Raw genomic sequence first — 15,863 nt, 5'->3', positions numbered from 1 at the left:
TCCAGTGAGTCATGTTCTTATATAATCCCCTCCCCTTGAGCGCAGGCAGAATCAGTAACTGGCTTCTAACCAAAAGACTATGGCAAAGACGTCAGTTCTATAACCATGTTATGCCATGTAAGAGTCCATCTTGGCTGCCTACAGAGAGATAGACTCCCTTACTGGCTGTGAAGAATCACGATGCCATTGCCATTGCAAGAGCCACGTGCAAGGAATGGTGGGTGCCTCTAGTTGCTAAGAACAGCCTTTGGCTGACAGCTAGAAAGAGACAGGATCTCACACCTACAATCAATCATGAGGAGATGAATTCTCCCAACGAGAACATGAGCTTGGAAGAAGACCCCGAACCTCAGAGGAGTCAAAGCTCTGGTCAACATCTTTTTTTTTTTAGATTTTGTTGGGGAAGGGGAACAGGACTTTATTGGGGAACAGTGTGTACTTCCAGAACTAGTTGTGGAGGGTGCCATTCAGCTTCTAGTTGTTGTCCTTTCAGTCTTAATTGTGGAGGACGCAGCTCAACTCCAGGTCCAGTTGCCATTGCTAGTTGCAGGGGGCGCAGCCCACCATCCCTTGGGGGACTCAAGAAATCGAACTGCCAACCTTGTGGTTGAGAGTCCGCGCTCCAACCAACTGAGCCATCTGGGAGGCAGCTCAGCTCAAGGTGCTGTGTTCAAGCTTAGTTGCAGGGGGCAGAGCCCACCAGCCCTTGGAGGGACTCGAGGAGTTGAACCGGCAATCTTGTGGTTGAGAGCCCACTGGCCCATGTGGGAATCAAACTGGCAGCCTTTGGAGTTAGGAGCACGGAGCTTTAACTGCCTGAGCCACTGGGCCAGCCCCCAACATCTTGCTTATAGCCTGAGAAGACCCTGAGCAGAGAACCCAGCCATGCCTTACCAGACTCCTGACCCACAGAAACAGTAAGATAATGTGTGTTGTTTGAAGCCACTAATTTTGTGGTAATTTGTTATGCAGCGATAGAAAATTAGATGCAATAGAAAATATAGTGAATATAGAGATATTACTATGGAAGTCTTTTTTTTTCATTTGCAATTTTTAAAAGATTTTTATTAAAATATAGCTAACATACAATATATTAGTTTCAGGTGTACACTATAGTTATTCAACATGTACGAGCATATACCTAAAGAACTGATCACCATAAGTCTAGCAACCATCTGACACTGCACAACGCTATCACAGTAGTATTGATTACATTCCCTATGCTGTACATTACATCCCACGACTTGCTTTTTCCTGGATCCCACTTGTCCCCCTCAGCCACCTCACCCATTCTAGTCTCAAGTACCATGTCTGTGGGGAGGATGCCCAAGCCCCAACCTCTCTTTGGAGATCAGACTGCCTCGTGGATATCTTCTCTTGAACATCTCCCAGAAGTTCTTCCTTTCGCTCAGTACGTATTTACTGAGCACCAGCATATGGTGAACAAAGCAGACACAGTTCCTGCCCTCATGGGAGCTCATCACCTTCCTCACCCCAGAACCCCCTAGTGGCTGGAAGCCTGGAGTCATCCTGGATGCTTTTCTCCTTTTCACCCCCCAATTAGTCATCATCAGTTCTATCACTTTACCAGGACCTCAGTCCCCAGGACGTGGCCCAGTTCCTGGCCCAGGGCAGGCTCACATAAATATATGATGAATAAATGAATAAACATCCTTCAAATCCATCTTTGCTTCTTTCACAGCTGCCACCCAAGTTCCAGAGGTCATCACCTTACCAGGCCGCTTACGACAAGCACCTCTAAGGAGTCTCCCTTCTCCAGCTTGTCCCCCCACCGCATCCCAACAAAACCATTCCCTACACCAGTTGGGGTGATCTTTCTAAGATTTAAATCTGATCTCATTAGCAATTTCCACTTCAGGCAATGGTGGACTAGCTTGTTTCAGACTAACCCTCCAGTGAGATCAACTGGAAAAGACAGACAGAAAAAAATTTTTTTTTAATCTGTTTGATATCATCATAGAGTTACAAGGCAGAGAGGACTCGAGGAGCCAAGATCTCGGAGTGAGGGGAAGCCCAAAGAGGTGAACCTGATACATAGCATCATTTTCCCTTTGAGGTTTTATTGGTTCAAAAGTGGCAGTTAAACGGATGAGAAGCAAGGCGGTGGTGGAAAGGGGTGTAGGGGGTCAAAAGGTACAAACTTCCAGTTATAAGATAAATAAGTCGGGGCCGGCCCGGGGGATCAGGTGGTGCTCCTAATGCCACTGGTTGCCGCAGGTTTGATTCCCACAGGGGCCAGTGAGCTGCACCCTCTGCAGCTAAGATTGTGAACTATGGCTCTCCCTGGAGCTGGGCTGCCATGAGCTGCTGTGAGCGGCCGACCTACGACTGGTGACCGACTGCCTCAGCTGGGGGAGCGCAAGGCTCATAATACCAGCATGGGCCAGGGAGCTGTGTCCTACACAACTAGACTGCGAAACAACGGCTTGAACCGGAGGGAGTGGGGAAGGCAGAAGAATGGGGGGAAAAAAAGATAAATAAGTCCTGAGAATGTAATGTACAGTATGGTTACCATAGTTAACAATACTGTATCATATATTTGAAAGTAGCTAAAGAGTAGATCTTAAAAGTTCTCATCACACACACAAAAATTCTGTAACTATGTGAGGTGATGGATATTAACTAAACATGGTGGTATATACATGTATCAAATCATCATGTTGTACAACTTAAACTAATATAATGCTACCTGTCAATTATATCTCAATGAACCTGGGGGAAAAAGAAAGAATGAGAAGCCAAGTTTGAAGTGGGGACTGAGTGGACAGAAGCTTGGCAGAGCTGTCAGCAATCTCAGGCTGAGGGGACAAAAAGATAAAAGCTTGGGGCTCACAAGGTTTCCATCAGAAAAGTCTAGGAAGACCTAAACTTTGAGTAGCCTCTACAAAGATCAAAATCCAGCTTTAAAACACCTTTATCTCTGAGTAGACTAAGGTAATCTGCCCCAACTGCCTACCAGAAGCAAAAGTTAATCCTCTGGAGAAGATAACATTAACCAGAACCTCAAATTATCCCCACAATTGTTCATACAAGATGTCCTGCTTGTGTCCACCCAGGGACTCCCCGCCCCCAAAAATGTCCAGCACTCAATCAAAAATTACCAGGTATGCATATCCAGAATACATAAAGAATCCTAAAAATCAATAAGAAAAAGGTAGACAATCCAATGGGGGGAGGGGAAGAATAAAACACTTTACAAAAGCTATCACATGGCCAATAAACATGGTAAAAATCTGCCATAATTAACGGTGTGATACTCGTGCATGAACAGATACATAAATCATATGTAAGAACTTAAAAGTAGATAAACTAAATCAATAGGAAAAGGAGAGATGGATGGTTAGAAGTAAATGAGTTAACTGGGGAAAGATCAGACTTCAGGCTTATGTCAGAACATCAAAATAAATTCTGGCTGATTTAGGTAGGTAAACGCAAACAAAGGGAAGGACGGAGGGAGTGAGAAACAACAAAGAAAAGTTAAGGAGAAAGCTTGCCCTGACCTTCAACACTGTCACCCTGGCTGAGCGCAGCTGTGCTGGGGAGATTTGGGCCGGGGAAGGGAAGAGGTGAGGATTACCGCATCGATCTCATTGAGGACTTTCCACTGCTCGTAAGGCACACCCAGTGCCTCGGCCGTCTGGATTGTCCTTTTCATCTGGCTTGTCCAGACCTTCAGGTCCTTGATGTTCTGATCACGGATGAACTGGGCCAGACTCTTGGCAAACTGCAACACATCACAGGCCAATTCAGACCACACAGCCACAGGGTCCATGAGGTAACACCCAGTGTCAGAGAACACAGGATTTGTAAGACACGTGCACCAACCTCGCAATGACACCCACACCCACAACTGCTGTTCTTGCGCATTCTTCCCAAACCCCGAGCGAAGTCCCAGTTGTGGTTCATTAGATCCCCTGCCACTGCCCCCTAACCCGACCACGTGCCCTGAGCTGTATGACCTCCCGACTAAGGCCTCACTATCTCCCCCGGACTAGATAGAGTGCAGCCATTGGCTGTACTGTAGGGACTCAGAATGTCATGTCCCTCCAAGGAAAGGGTCCCAGCTGGTGACAGCTCACAGGGAAGCCAGAGATCCAGGCATCTGCTTGGTGCTTGGTGACTTTCCCTATATGATGCGGACATTCTAGACAGAAGGAAGGTCATCCATCTTGATGATTATCTAATAGTTACAAGAGCTGGAGTCCAGCCCCAGTGCACGTACATGCACACACCCAGCCACCCAGAGGGATCAATGCACAGACACACACACACTGACCTCCCTGCCCCGGGGGGACAGTCCCGGGTCCCCGCCGATCCGGCCCTTGAGGTTGAGCTCACTCTCCCCATGCCGGCACAGGTAGATGGAGCGGGGCGTGACGTGGATGTTCATGAGGTAATACACAATACGGCTCTGGATGTGGTCAGCCACTCGGTTCACCACGTAGCTCTGCCCCACGTCCATGATCTTGATGTAGGACAGATCCCTTTCCAGAGACAAGGCAGAGAGAAGCCTGAGTGACCAGGTCCCTCGAGCCTTGATATCACAACACACAGGACTGTCAGCTGGTGTGTAAGTAATGGGGGTGAGATGGGAGCAACACAACATGTGTGACCTCCAGACAAACCCTATAGGAGGTACTCAACACTCATCACGCTTCCACAGGTGACAGCTAATGCGAGGGGTCACTGTGACGCTCTGCCCGGACCCCTCCTGCCTACCTCTGAGCTCTCAACACTGTCTGTAAAATAAACAAGAGACAGTTTTTGCCAGGATTGACCTGGGAGTAGCTGACAAATGCTCCTCTCCACCACTCTTCCTGTCATCCATCTATGGACCTGGCCTTTCCTTCCCCCGGTGAACTCTCCCCTTAGAACCCGGCTCACGGCATCCATGTGCCGAGTGGCTGCCATGCCCCACACTGGGCAGCAGGCAGGTGAGAAGCCCAGGGAGATGGTGCTGGTGGCAGCTGTCGATAAACCCAGCTCAGCCACTTTCCTTGTGTGCAAAGCGTTCAGAGCACACTTATCTGTTTATGTTTGCGGAAGGGGGTGGGGCAGCAGGAGGAAAAGGTGCCGTTTCTCAGGCATTGTACTTGGGTCCATTCCCCCCAGAGCCCTCTGGATGTTCTCATCTGAGTTCTCACTGACTGGACCATGGGACCTTGGTTTAGGTTTAGGGGTGTTATACAGACACCGCCACCATTTACTGACAAATCCAACAGGAACTGCTCCATATAAGCCCGTCTATTGTGGTCACATCACAGAACCCTGAGGAGAACCTCTGTGCTGTGGAGACCAGGGCACACACGGAGAACCACGGAAAGGCCCAGCCACAAGCGTCACGTAGCTCCAACCGGCTGGGGCTGGCTGAGAGTCCAGCTGTACTCACAGCCAGTCCAGAAGTCCAGACCCAGAACCCAGCCCTCCACCGGCCGCTTGTTTTCCTGTTTACATGTATAGCCTTAGGTCATTATAAGTGACCAAACACAGATTTATATTCCAACCTTTTGACTCAATGCCTAACATACAGTTTCCTGTGTCTCTTTGGTATGGTTTATAATGACTGTGTAACACTTTACCAAGGGGTCACACAGTTATTTACTTAACCGCTGCCCCCATTTACGTAAGACAGGATGGCCGACAAGTCAAATGCAGCCCCACAGCCTATTCTGGTAAACATGGTCAAGCCCATTTGTTGACATGCCGTCTACATTCCTTTTGCACTACAACAGCACAGTTGGCTGCCTGCCCCAAAGCCTAAAATATTCACTACTTGACCCTTTGTATAAAAAGTTTGTTGACTGCTGCTGAATGCCCCCATGCGGGCCTAAAGACCCCAACCCACCCACCACTCTGCTGCTGGATCTTCCTTTTCAGAGAGGTGGGCAGCTAATAGCACTGGCCACGAGGCAGTTTGGGCACCGCTGCCCCCTTCTCAAAACGCAGACTGTGCACGTAAAGAAGAGTATGTCATGTTTGCAAATGCCTGTGGGAAGAGCCTTGATTTTATGACGGAAAAGTGGAAAATTCTGACTCTCGGAACTCCAGATAAGACAACAGGGGTTCTGTAAGTCACCTCTAGCCAACGACCTCTGACCTAAGGAAAGAAACAGAGAGCAAGGCCATCTCTGCCTGTTGGGGAGGCCCCTCAGCCACCACCATGGGGAGCCGCAAGGAGGCAACCAAGTCGGATCCCGTCCCCGTCCCATGAGGACAGGACACAGTGCTCTGCTTGCTCACCTGTCCAGGTCCTCATCCAGGGACTCATACGAATTCTCATAGCACTCGATGCGCCTCATGAAATCCTCTGTGGCCTCGTCACTGTCCCGGTTGACATAGTCAGGGCTGCCCAGTTTCACTTGCTGCCGGAGCCACACACAGAACAAGGATCATCAAGGCTGGAGGCCACACAGGACCAGAGACCAAGGAGAATGCTGGGAAGGGGGGGCGGGGGCTGGGCCGGAGGCCAGGCCAAGGCTGGGGAGAGGGGTGGAGGCCAACCCCCAAAGGGACTGGTCCCATTAGGAAGAGTCCAGCAGCTCCCATACTGGTGCTAAGAGAATATCACTGGGCACCCTGACGTTGGGGTCCCTCATGTTTGTGGGACAGAGTGAAGTGAGGCCAGAGGGGCAAGGGTCCTGGAAGACCCTCCCCACCTGAACTATCTCCCCAAACCCAGATGTTCATTCCTTAGATAAACAGGGAGCAGGGGAGAGGGGTCAAGATTCTTCCTCTTTCAAAAATATAAATATCACCTCTCACCCCACCCTGCTACCCAGGGGCTGAAGCTCCTCCCCCTTTATCCAGGGGATTATGTGGGGAAGAGGAGGGAGCGGGAATGAATGCCACACGGCCCCAGCATACGAGTGGCCCTCGGGGGTTCAGGCTCACCTGACCCACATTCTACTGCCTCCCACCCCCACCCCAAGGTCCAGGAAGACCAAATTAAGGCCGGCCCAGGCACCAGTGCAAACCTGGAGAGGGACCTCACTGTCACATGTCACCATGGTTGTATTGCTGTCCCAACAAGGTCAGATGCACCACTCACCACGATGTTAGCAGCTATGACCTCAGGGTCCACACAGATGGACTCAACGAAAAAGGTCTGCAGCAGGGACCAGGGCGAGCAGGAGAGAAGGGACCGCAGACATATTTAGGGCTCTGGGCCTGGCTCCATGGAGCTCCCTACCCCACTGAAGGCCAAGCTGAGCAGTTGGGGCCCTGAGGCCATGCTTTTGGGGGTGGGGGACAGCGTCTAGAAGCCTGGAACCAAAGCAGGTACTACTGCCCTATCCAGCACTCTCCCACCCAGACTCCGGCCTCCCCAGAAAGAAGATCCCAGGTGGAAAGAAAAAAGACCCCTCTCATCCCAAATCCACTGGAAAGCCTGCCTGCCTGCCTGATGCCCTGCCCACATCAGGAGGCCGTGAAAGGGGCCCCGGAGGGTCCAAACGTTCCACGGCCCAACAGAGGAGGTGAGGCACAAGGTCTCACCTTGTAGCCATTCTGTTCCCCAAAATTAGAGATGGTCGCTCTCCGTTCTCGGGTGGTATTTGTTGCATCAAAAACCTAGGACCAAACAGGTGTTAACTCAGCCTCTGGCCCTGGAGAAGGTAGGAGGCCACCTGCCAGTTGCAGTACAGGGACTGGATTTCTCTCCAAGTCCAGCTGCTGTCCAGGCCACCTGCCTGGCCAGTCTCCTTCAGACCTGCAAGGGCTGGGCTGGCTCTCCCCTTCCTGGGGGAGCATGCCCCATGGAAGCTAGAAGGAGCGGGTGCCTTGCTCCCGGCAGGCAGCAAACCCTTGGCATGGAGGAATGTAATCAGCACTGTTCTGCATAGAGCAGGTGCTCAGTTCATGTTTGACCAACAGGACTTCCAGTGAAACAAATTGAACCTAGAGAACTGAAGCCACGTTTATTTCCACTCCATCCTGAGACCCCAGAATGGGAACAGAAGCATAAAGACAACAGGAGAGGAAAGGAGAGAAACGGGACATGTCCACAAAGTTCTGTAGGACAGTGACTAACTCAGAAACGGAGAAAACCAAACATAAGCCCTTGCCAACCAGAGCACACCTGCTTGTACAGAACCGGGATGGTCAGGAACAGGGGCACAGGCATCTGTCAAAAGGGACAAGGGTGCAGAGGAAATGGGGGAACTGGCTGGCCTTGCAGCCAAGAGCCAGTGGAGCCGCAGGCCCGTCCCCACCTCATCCAACCAGCCTGGGGCCTGTGCGGGCACCCTCGGGGACAGCCACTCACCCGCCCATCCAAGCAGCTTTTAGGGCATCACTTTTTTTTTCAAATTGGGGAATATCGGGGAACAGTGTGTTTTTCTAGGACCCATCAGCTCCAAGTCAAGTCCATTTTCAATCCAGTTGTGGAGGGCGCAGCTCACCGGCCTATGTGGGAATCGAACCGGTGACCTTGGTGTTATGAGCACTGCGCTCTAACCATTGAGCAAACTGGACGCCCTAGAGCATCACTTTTTCAAAAGAGCATTCCAGGGCTCACTGGATGCTCCAGCAAAACCGTTACCGTGGAAAACATACGAAATCAAACAGAATAAAAGAAACTTCAAGAAACGAAGACAGGGCATGGAACAGAAGGAAACACCAAAAAACATAATTATTATCTAGAGAAAGATACAGAATGCTCTACTAACCATGACATAAGATCAGAGTTCTAAAACACTGGAATACTCAGAGAATAAGAAATTTGGAAATTAAAATGTGAGCACAGAAATTTTTTTAAAAATTCAAGCAAATATTTGTAAGGTACCATTGAAGAAGTCTCCCTCAATGCAAGCAAAGAAGGACAGAAGGAGAAAATAAAGGGAAAAAGATAGAATTAGGGATCAAGCCTAGCATCCAGACACCAACAGTTCTAGAAAAAGAAGCTCTGAAAATGGGAATGAAGTGAGGAGTCAACTGTCAGAAAGTGGCAGGTTTACCCAAGTAATGAAATGACAATTTCTCTGACCTGCTGGAGAGATTCCTGATGGAAAGGGTCTGGGACCCAGCGTGGTGAAGAGAAGACTCACTACAAGATACATCACCTTGAAGACTCTATAGGCCTCCCCAGAGGAAGGGCCGTGAGAAGCCCCCAGCTCCCTCCAAGAGATGAAGCTTTTAGGAAGATCAGCAAATTCAAATGACATCAGACTTTTCCATAGGCACGCTAGAAGCCATAATACAAGGGAGCAACGTGGAAATTCTAAGGGGAAACTACTTCCCACCTAGAATTCTATACCCAACTATCAAATATAAGGATAAAAAAAGACATTTCTAGACATGTCAGGTCTCGTGAAATTTACTTCCCGAGTACCTTTCTCAGGAAGCTACTGGAGGATGTGCTCCAACAAAACAAGTCAGTAAACCAAGGAAAAGGAAGACAATGGGTCCAAGAGCAAGGCTTTCAAGTCAGGAGGGAGAAGGAGTTCCCAGGGTGACAGCTGTGCCACAGACCTGGAGGACAACTGATCGAGATGGAGCCGGGGGACAGGGCCTACAGGAGGCATGCCCTCCAAGAGGAAAAAGGAAGGAAAAAACAGTTCCCAAGTTTGACTGCATAGGGGTGGGGTAGGGTCCTTCCCCACAGGCACCCTTGCTCAGCCCTGCTCGTCCCACCCTTCCATCTGACTAGAGAGGCCAACACAGGTGGAATTCCCTCACCCAGAATTCAACTGGTTCAACAGCCACTCAATGCTGGGCATGATTCTCCCCATACCAGGAGAAATCACATTTGCTAAAGACTTAGGTACCGTGATTCCTCTAACCTGTGAGGTGACTCACAGTGTGAGCACTCAGGAGGAAGTCCTGCAGGGTCACACACAACCACAGCCCAGGAGAAATTCCTAGCCCGTAGCCAGCCTCTGGCTTCCTCTGCACAGCAGCTGCAGACTTCCTCCCAGGGGCTGGTGCACACCCTGCCTTCCCCTGCAGACGCCTGATGAGCAAAGCGGTGGATGGGTGTGGGCTCCCACGTCACTCCCAGATGTCGCCAGGGTATCACTCACCGCCACATGTCCCCCCTCCTCACTAAGGAACCGCCGGACGTCACGGAGGGCTGCCAGGGCACACTGCCTTTGGAGGAGAAAACACAGCATCAGCCAGCACCCAGACCTTGGCTGGAGGTCAGCGGGTCAGGGACACGTCCTACGCCAGACAGGAGAGAGGACAGCCCCTGGGGCCCCCTCCCTCTTTTTCAAGGTTTCTCTTCTCTGTCCTTGAGATGATTTTCAAGCTCACTCTGCTCCTGAAGGGCGGAAGGCTGTGTTTCTGCCTTTGGGAATACTTTTTGAAATACCACTTTTCTGAACTTTCGCTTCTCATCTTAACACGTACATATCCAGGCAGCCAGTTTGCCATGTTCATGATTTCTAATTGTCATGCATGTTCCCTGATTGTCAATAAAAATGCTCTTAAAACCAGACAGGTGTGAGTGTCGGGGGCTGGTGGTGGGAGAGGGGAGACACCAACACTGGCCCCTAGGGCAACATTCCACTTAATATCTAATTTTCTTTCCTGGAAGAGAGAACTCCCCAAAGCAACCCTTCTGAAGAGGGTGCTTGTCTCTTTCTCTTGCACCCATGTTCACAGACCCTCTGGAAGGCAAAATCCTCATCACGACTGATCCTGACTAGACTGTTCAGGACACCTCGGCCTTTTCGTTGATTGCTGCAAAATGGATTGGCGCTGCTAACTTGGTGACTCAGGGTAGGGCCCCTAGATAGCCTCATGGTGGGACCGGTCACCAGAAAGACCAAGTGATTACAGGGTTGAACTTTCAGCGCCATCCACCCACCTCCAGGAAGGGGGTGGGCTGGAGAGTGAATTGAGCTCTATAAAAACTCTTGAACAATGTGAGTTGGAGAGCTTCCAGGTTGCTGACCACATGAAGGAGCTAGGAGGGTGACACGCCGTGAGAGGGCAGAGAAGCTCCGGGCCCTGCCCCTCCCCTGCCTGGGCATCCCTTCCGTTTGGCTGCTCCTGAGTTGTATCCTTTATCATAAACCTATAACCATAACTAAAGTATGTTCCTGAGCTCTGTGAACCATTCTAGCAAATTACTGACCCTGAGGAGGAAGCTGTGAAACCAAGGGTCCTTGCCATTCCAATTTGATTTAAAGTGTAGTTTCAAAACACTTTTATTTCCCTTCTTCTCTTTCTCAGCACACTTCACAGACCTGACCTTAGTCTCTCATCTTGATGATTGTGACCCCTGAGGCAGCGGAAGACAACAGCCCAGTTTTGATTTTGAGTCACAGGGCGTATGCCCCTGGCAGGCTAAAGATAACATCTTAACCTAAGTTATGTTTCAGCGTCTGAGCCCTAAGCCAGGAGGTCTCTCTTGGCTACCTCTCCTTGAAACTGATGCCGGGCGGGTTCTGGGCACCAGGAGCTGACCTCCGAGTTGTCCTCAAGACTTGAGGAAATAATTCGTTACCCTTATGTCACCTCTGACCAATCAGTGCCTAACACATCCCTGAACTCTTAACCCACCACGTCTTGTCATTCGGCCCCTATGTAATCACTAACCTGCACGCCACCAGCTGGTCAGGTCTTTTAGGGCATGAGCTCGCCATCTCCTGACGGGCCGATTCTAATAAACTCATTCCCTTCTTTACTGCAAACCCCTGCTCATGCATTTTTTGGCCAGACCACATAGTCTGACGAACTTCATTATTGGGCTTTGGTGATGCCTGTGGGAACCCCTGATTTATAGTGGATCAGTCAGAAGTATGGGTAGTCCCCTGGAGACGTGGGACTGGTGCTTGAAGTGGAGGCAGTCTAGTGCGACTGTGCCACCCACCTGTAGGAACTGACACTAACTCCAGGTAGGTAGTGCCAGAACTGAATTGAAATGACTGGATGGACATCAGCTGGTGTCAAAGAACTGGAGAATTAGTTGGGGTCAGAGAAAAGACCCCAGTGTCCTCAAGCCCTCGTGTGTGGTGACTGAAAAGGCACAGGTATGATTGCGTGTGCACACGTGTGTGTGCCTAGGGTATGTGTGCACTCACTCTGCACATGAGTATAGGTTTTGTATGCATGTGTGTGAACACCCACGGGCATACACAAGGAGTGTGTACACACACCTTCATGTAGTATGTACACATATATGAGTATGCTTGCTGTATATCATGTATGCATAAAGGGTGAGCACAAGTGTGTATATGACCACACATGTGCTGAGAGATATGCAAGTATGTGTGTAGGTGTATGTACATGCACCTTCATGTGGTGTGAAAAGAGTTAACACAGCAGCCTGAGAACACTGTCCTTTGAAAGGCCTGCTTGCAAGGCTGGCCGTTGGCTGGGGTCTGAGAATCTGAACTGTAAGCAGATCCCTACATTGATTAAAAGGAAATAAAAAACACACACACAAAAAAACTTTCCTTAAACAATAAGTGACTCACTGTGTCTGGACAGTTTACACAGACAATATGGTTTATACCGAACACCTGCTTTCCTTTTGGGATTCTGAAATTCTGGTACGTGCTAGGCACAGGGTGCTATGTGACCAGCCCCCAGTAAAACCCTGGGCCCATGTCTGCAATGAGCTTCCCTAGTAGATAACACTTCACCTGTGTTGTCACAAATCCATGCTGGAAAATTCAGTGCATCCTGTGTGAGTCCGGGGCAGAGGACTCTTGGAAGCTGTGCCTGCTTTCCTCTGGACTCCGTTCTAGGTGTCTTTTCCCTTTGCCGATTTTGCTTTGTATCATTTTACTGATAAATCGTAGCCAGGAGTACGGCCACATGCTGTGATCCTAGCAAATCACTGACACTGGGGTGGTCTTGGGGACTACCCCACACCATGTCTGAGTGTGCTCGAGTGTGTGTGTGTGTACACAGGTGAGCATGAGTGTGCCCTGTGTGTACATGAGGAATGCAGGTGTGTATGTACTTGTCCTCGTGTGCTGTATGCCTGAGAGTACGTGCACGTGTATGTCTCTGAGTATTTACGTGTCGGTGTCCACAGGTGTGCATACTCACACGCAGTGTGTGACTGTGTATACATGGGTATGTGTGTGAGTACGAACCCATGTGTATCTATGGGGGTGTGTGCACATGCACGTGTATGTATATGGGGTTCGTGAGCGGCAACAGACTGTGTGCAGAAGTATGAATGTGCCTGATGGAGTGTGTACATGTGACCCACATGTGCATACACGATTGTGCCCGCTGTTTGTGACCTCCCACTGTGCCCAGTGGCAAGGACAGACCTCAACATGGTGTAGCTCCAGGGACGTCAACAATGTGTGAGTACCCCGGCCCATGGGAAATGCAGCCTTCTCTTCGCAGGTTTCCCTTTTTAAAAAGTCTGAGTCTTCTATTTTGCCAGTTATCTGTGGCACATTTTGGAATGGTTCATGGGAAAGGCCATGCTGTCCAGTGGCCAGACCCAGGCTTTGACTACATGAGGGAGGGTTTCTAGGAATCGCCAGAAGCTGTGCCGGCAGAGCAGCGCACACGAACCTGCCACCTTCTACTGCTGGGACCTCTGTTCCAGCTGGGTGGCCTTGGACTAGTTTCCCAACCTCTCTGAGTCTGGGTTCCCCCATTTAAATTAATCCCGACACTACTGTGTTTCCCTGAAAATAAGACCGGTCTTATACCGTATTTCCCCGAAGGTAAGACTGGGTCTTATATTAATTTTTGCTCCAAAAGATGCATTAGGGCGTATTTTCAGGGAATGCCTTATTTTTTCATGTACAACAATCTACATTTATTCAAATACAGTCATGTCATCTTCTTCTGGAACATCGTCATAACGTACTACATGCGTCCGACTGGCTGACGAGCTTAACTGGGGCTTATTTGCAGGGAAACACAGTACTTCCTTCGATGGGTGGCCTGAGTGTAATGACTGGTGGGCTCTGGCAATGCCAGCTCCTGTGTCCTTCCCACAAACACTTTGGATTCAAGTTCAAACCCTGAGTCATCCCAGGCAATACCATCGCTTTCTACCTCAGCCTCAGCATCTGGACAAGCAAGGCACCACCGCCCACTACAGGGGAGGATCAAACAAGCTAGTGAGTGTCCACAGTTTGAGGCTATTGTAGAATTTGCATTTGATACGACCTCTCACTTACTATTGGGTGATTCTGGAGTGACGGTTAGTGGTACCTGGGCTTAGACTCAAGTCTGGGCTCTGTGAAATAACTTAGCTTGTGTGAGACTCCTGAGCCTCAGTTTCCTCATCTGTAAAACGGGGGGAGGGCACAATGGGCATCGCGGGCCCAGCACACAGTAGGAGTTCAAATATCAGTCCCTTTCCCTTTGTCTGGGTCAATATCACCAGAAGGCCCAGATTTGAGTTTCACCCAGAACGCGGCCATAGAGGCCTGAATGTCAGACTCTCCTTCGCTTCTTGGTGCAGCAGCCTGTCCCAGCCCCATTGGCCCAAGAGCAAAGACCAGCTGAAGGGCTAATACCCAGTGGGGAGCTCCTGCCACCTGGTGGCCACAGAGGGAGCCGGATGCCCAGTGTCCAGACCCAGGAGGCTTCTGGCCTACGCTGTGCTTGACTTGGGGAAGTTACTAGAGCTGGGCCAACCTCTGCTCAGTGCCCTACCACCATGGCTTGGCCCAGAGCAAGGACAAGGAAGCTTCCTGATCCTTCAGCTGACACCTGCCAACAAGAGCATAGCATAGCTCCTCAGACGACCAGCTGGTGCTTGTTCTGGAGAAAGTAGTCAGTTCAAGTGGGGGTGGGTGTGGGGGTAAGGGTGGGGCGAGTATCATATGCAAATTTCCACCTCACGAATAACAGCAGAAGTGTGAACTTGTCATCCAGCACCTCAAAGCCAAGCCAAGGCCTATCTCATACATGCCAAGAACATGCCAAGCACATGCTAACCATCCTCCAAATACACAGGAGGGGCTTATCCTGGGGCAAGGGAAGAAAGGCCCCAGTTCTGGGCCTGATCTTTCTGGCTTTGTGAGAAGGTGCCACTCCCACTCTGCCCCATCCCTGAGGCTTGTACCCCTGCACCCACTCGGGCTCCCCTCCCCATGGAGGGCCTGGCCTCTATGCAGCTGGCCCCTGACCTGCCCCGGCTAAGCCTCTGCCATCTCCCTGGAGCCCTGTCCTCCCCTCCTACACGATGTCCTTACCAAGGGCTCATTAACACAAGGGCAGGGCAAGGCCAGACACCAAGAGGTCACACACCCTCTCCCTTTGTCCTCAAACCCATCGTCACATGCCCAGCGACACCACACCTGAGAGGTCACAGCCCATCCAGGCAGGGCAAGGCCAGGGCTCAGGAGCAACTGGGTTATTACTCGCAACTGGGCTGCAGGGGCCCAGGGTCTTCTCTGTAAACACACACACACATACACACTCACTTCCTGATTTTCAAGCCCTCTTCGTTGTCTGGAAGGAAAAACTCAAAAGATTTGTACGTCTGGACCATGTCCCGGCGATACTGGCCAACGTTGAATTCTGGGGAAAAGGAGAGGCTCAGCTTTCACAGAACAGCAACCCTCCCCAACTCCTGACCTTGATCCACCCCCCGGCCCTGCGACAGTCTAGCCTTCTCCCTTCTCTCCCCCACCCCACACAGCCCCAATGCCCCCGGGAAAGCTGAGGCCAAGTCTCACCCCGAGTGGGCACGCCAATCCAGTTCAGATAGCGAGTCAGCTTCTTAGAGATGTAGGTCTTGCCCCTGGCAGGCAGGCCCACCATGACAATGAGTGTCGGGCAGTTGGTCATGCAAACTGAAAGGCAAGGAGCACAGGTCAGACAAGGGCTTGGACCCCTCCCTCTTTGCAGGTTCCTCATCCTCAGGCCACAGGACTGGCAACAGAGGTGCTTCCCGGGCCTCCTCATAT

General features: G+C 50.6%; 1 protein-coding gene across 4 annotated transcripts in view; it reads right to left on the bottom strand.

Moving 5' to 3' along the window:
• The window catches only part of PFKFB4 (6-phosphofructo-2-kinase/fructose-2,6-biphosphatase 4), a 37,368-nt gene that overhangs the window by 12,837 nt on the left and 8,668 nt on the right, over positions 1 to 15,863 (bottom strand). For 2 of the 4 annotated variants that reach the window (XM_033132560.1, XM_033132559.1), the window contains exons 2-9: positions 15,633 to 15,749; positions 15,378 to 15,474; positions 10,041 to 10,107; positions 7,516 to 7,590; positions 7,070 to 7,126; positions 6,262 to 6,383; positions 4,298 to 4,505; positions 3,599 to 3,745 (exon numbers count right to left, since the gene is read on the bottom strand). In XM_033132560.1, the coding sequence (XP_032988451.1) occupies positions 3,599 to 3,745; positions 4,298 to 4,505; positions 6,262 to 6,383; positions 7,070 to 7,126; positions 7,516 to 7,590; positions 10,041 to 10,107; positions 15,378 to 15,474; positions 15,633 to 15,749 (890 nt within the window). Of the gene's footprint in view, positions 1 to 3,598; positions 3,746 to 4,297; positions 4,506 to 6,261; positions 6,384 to 6,995; positions 7,127 to 7,515; positions 7,591 to 10,040; positions 10,108 to 15,377; positions 15,475 to 15,632; positions 15,750 to 15,863 lie in introns of those variants that run through there. The other 2 variants (XM_033132561.1, XM_033132562.1) reach the window with 2 other exon arrangements.

The sequence above is a fragment of the Rhinolophus ferrumequinum genome, chromosome 17 (assembly GCF_004115265.2).
Source record: "Rhinolophus ferrumequinum isolate MPI-CBG mRhiFer1 chromosome 17, mRhiFer1_v1.p, whole genome shotgun sequence".
Lineage (NCBI taxonomy): Eukaryota > Metazoa > Chordata > Mammalia > Chiroptera > Rhinolophidae > Rhinolophus > Rhinolophus ferrumequinum.
Note: the sequence above shows the minus strand (reverse complement) of the source record. Positions and strands in the feature narration are given on the sequence as shown.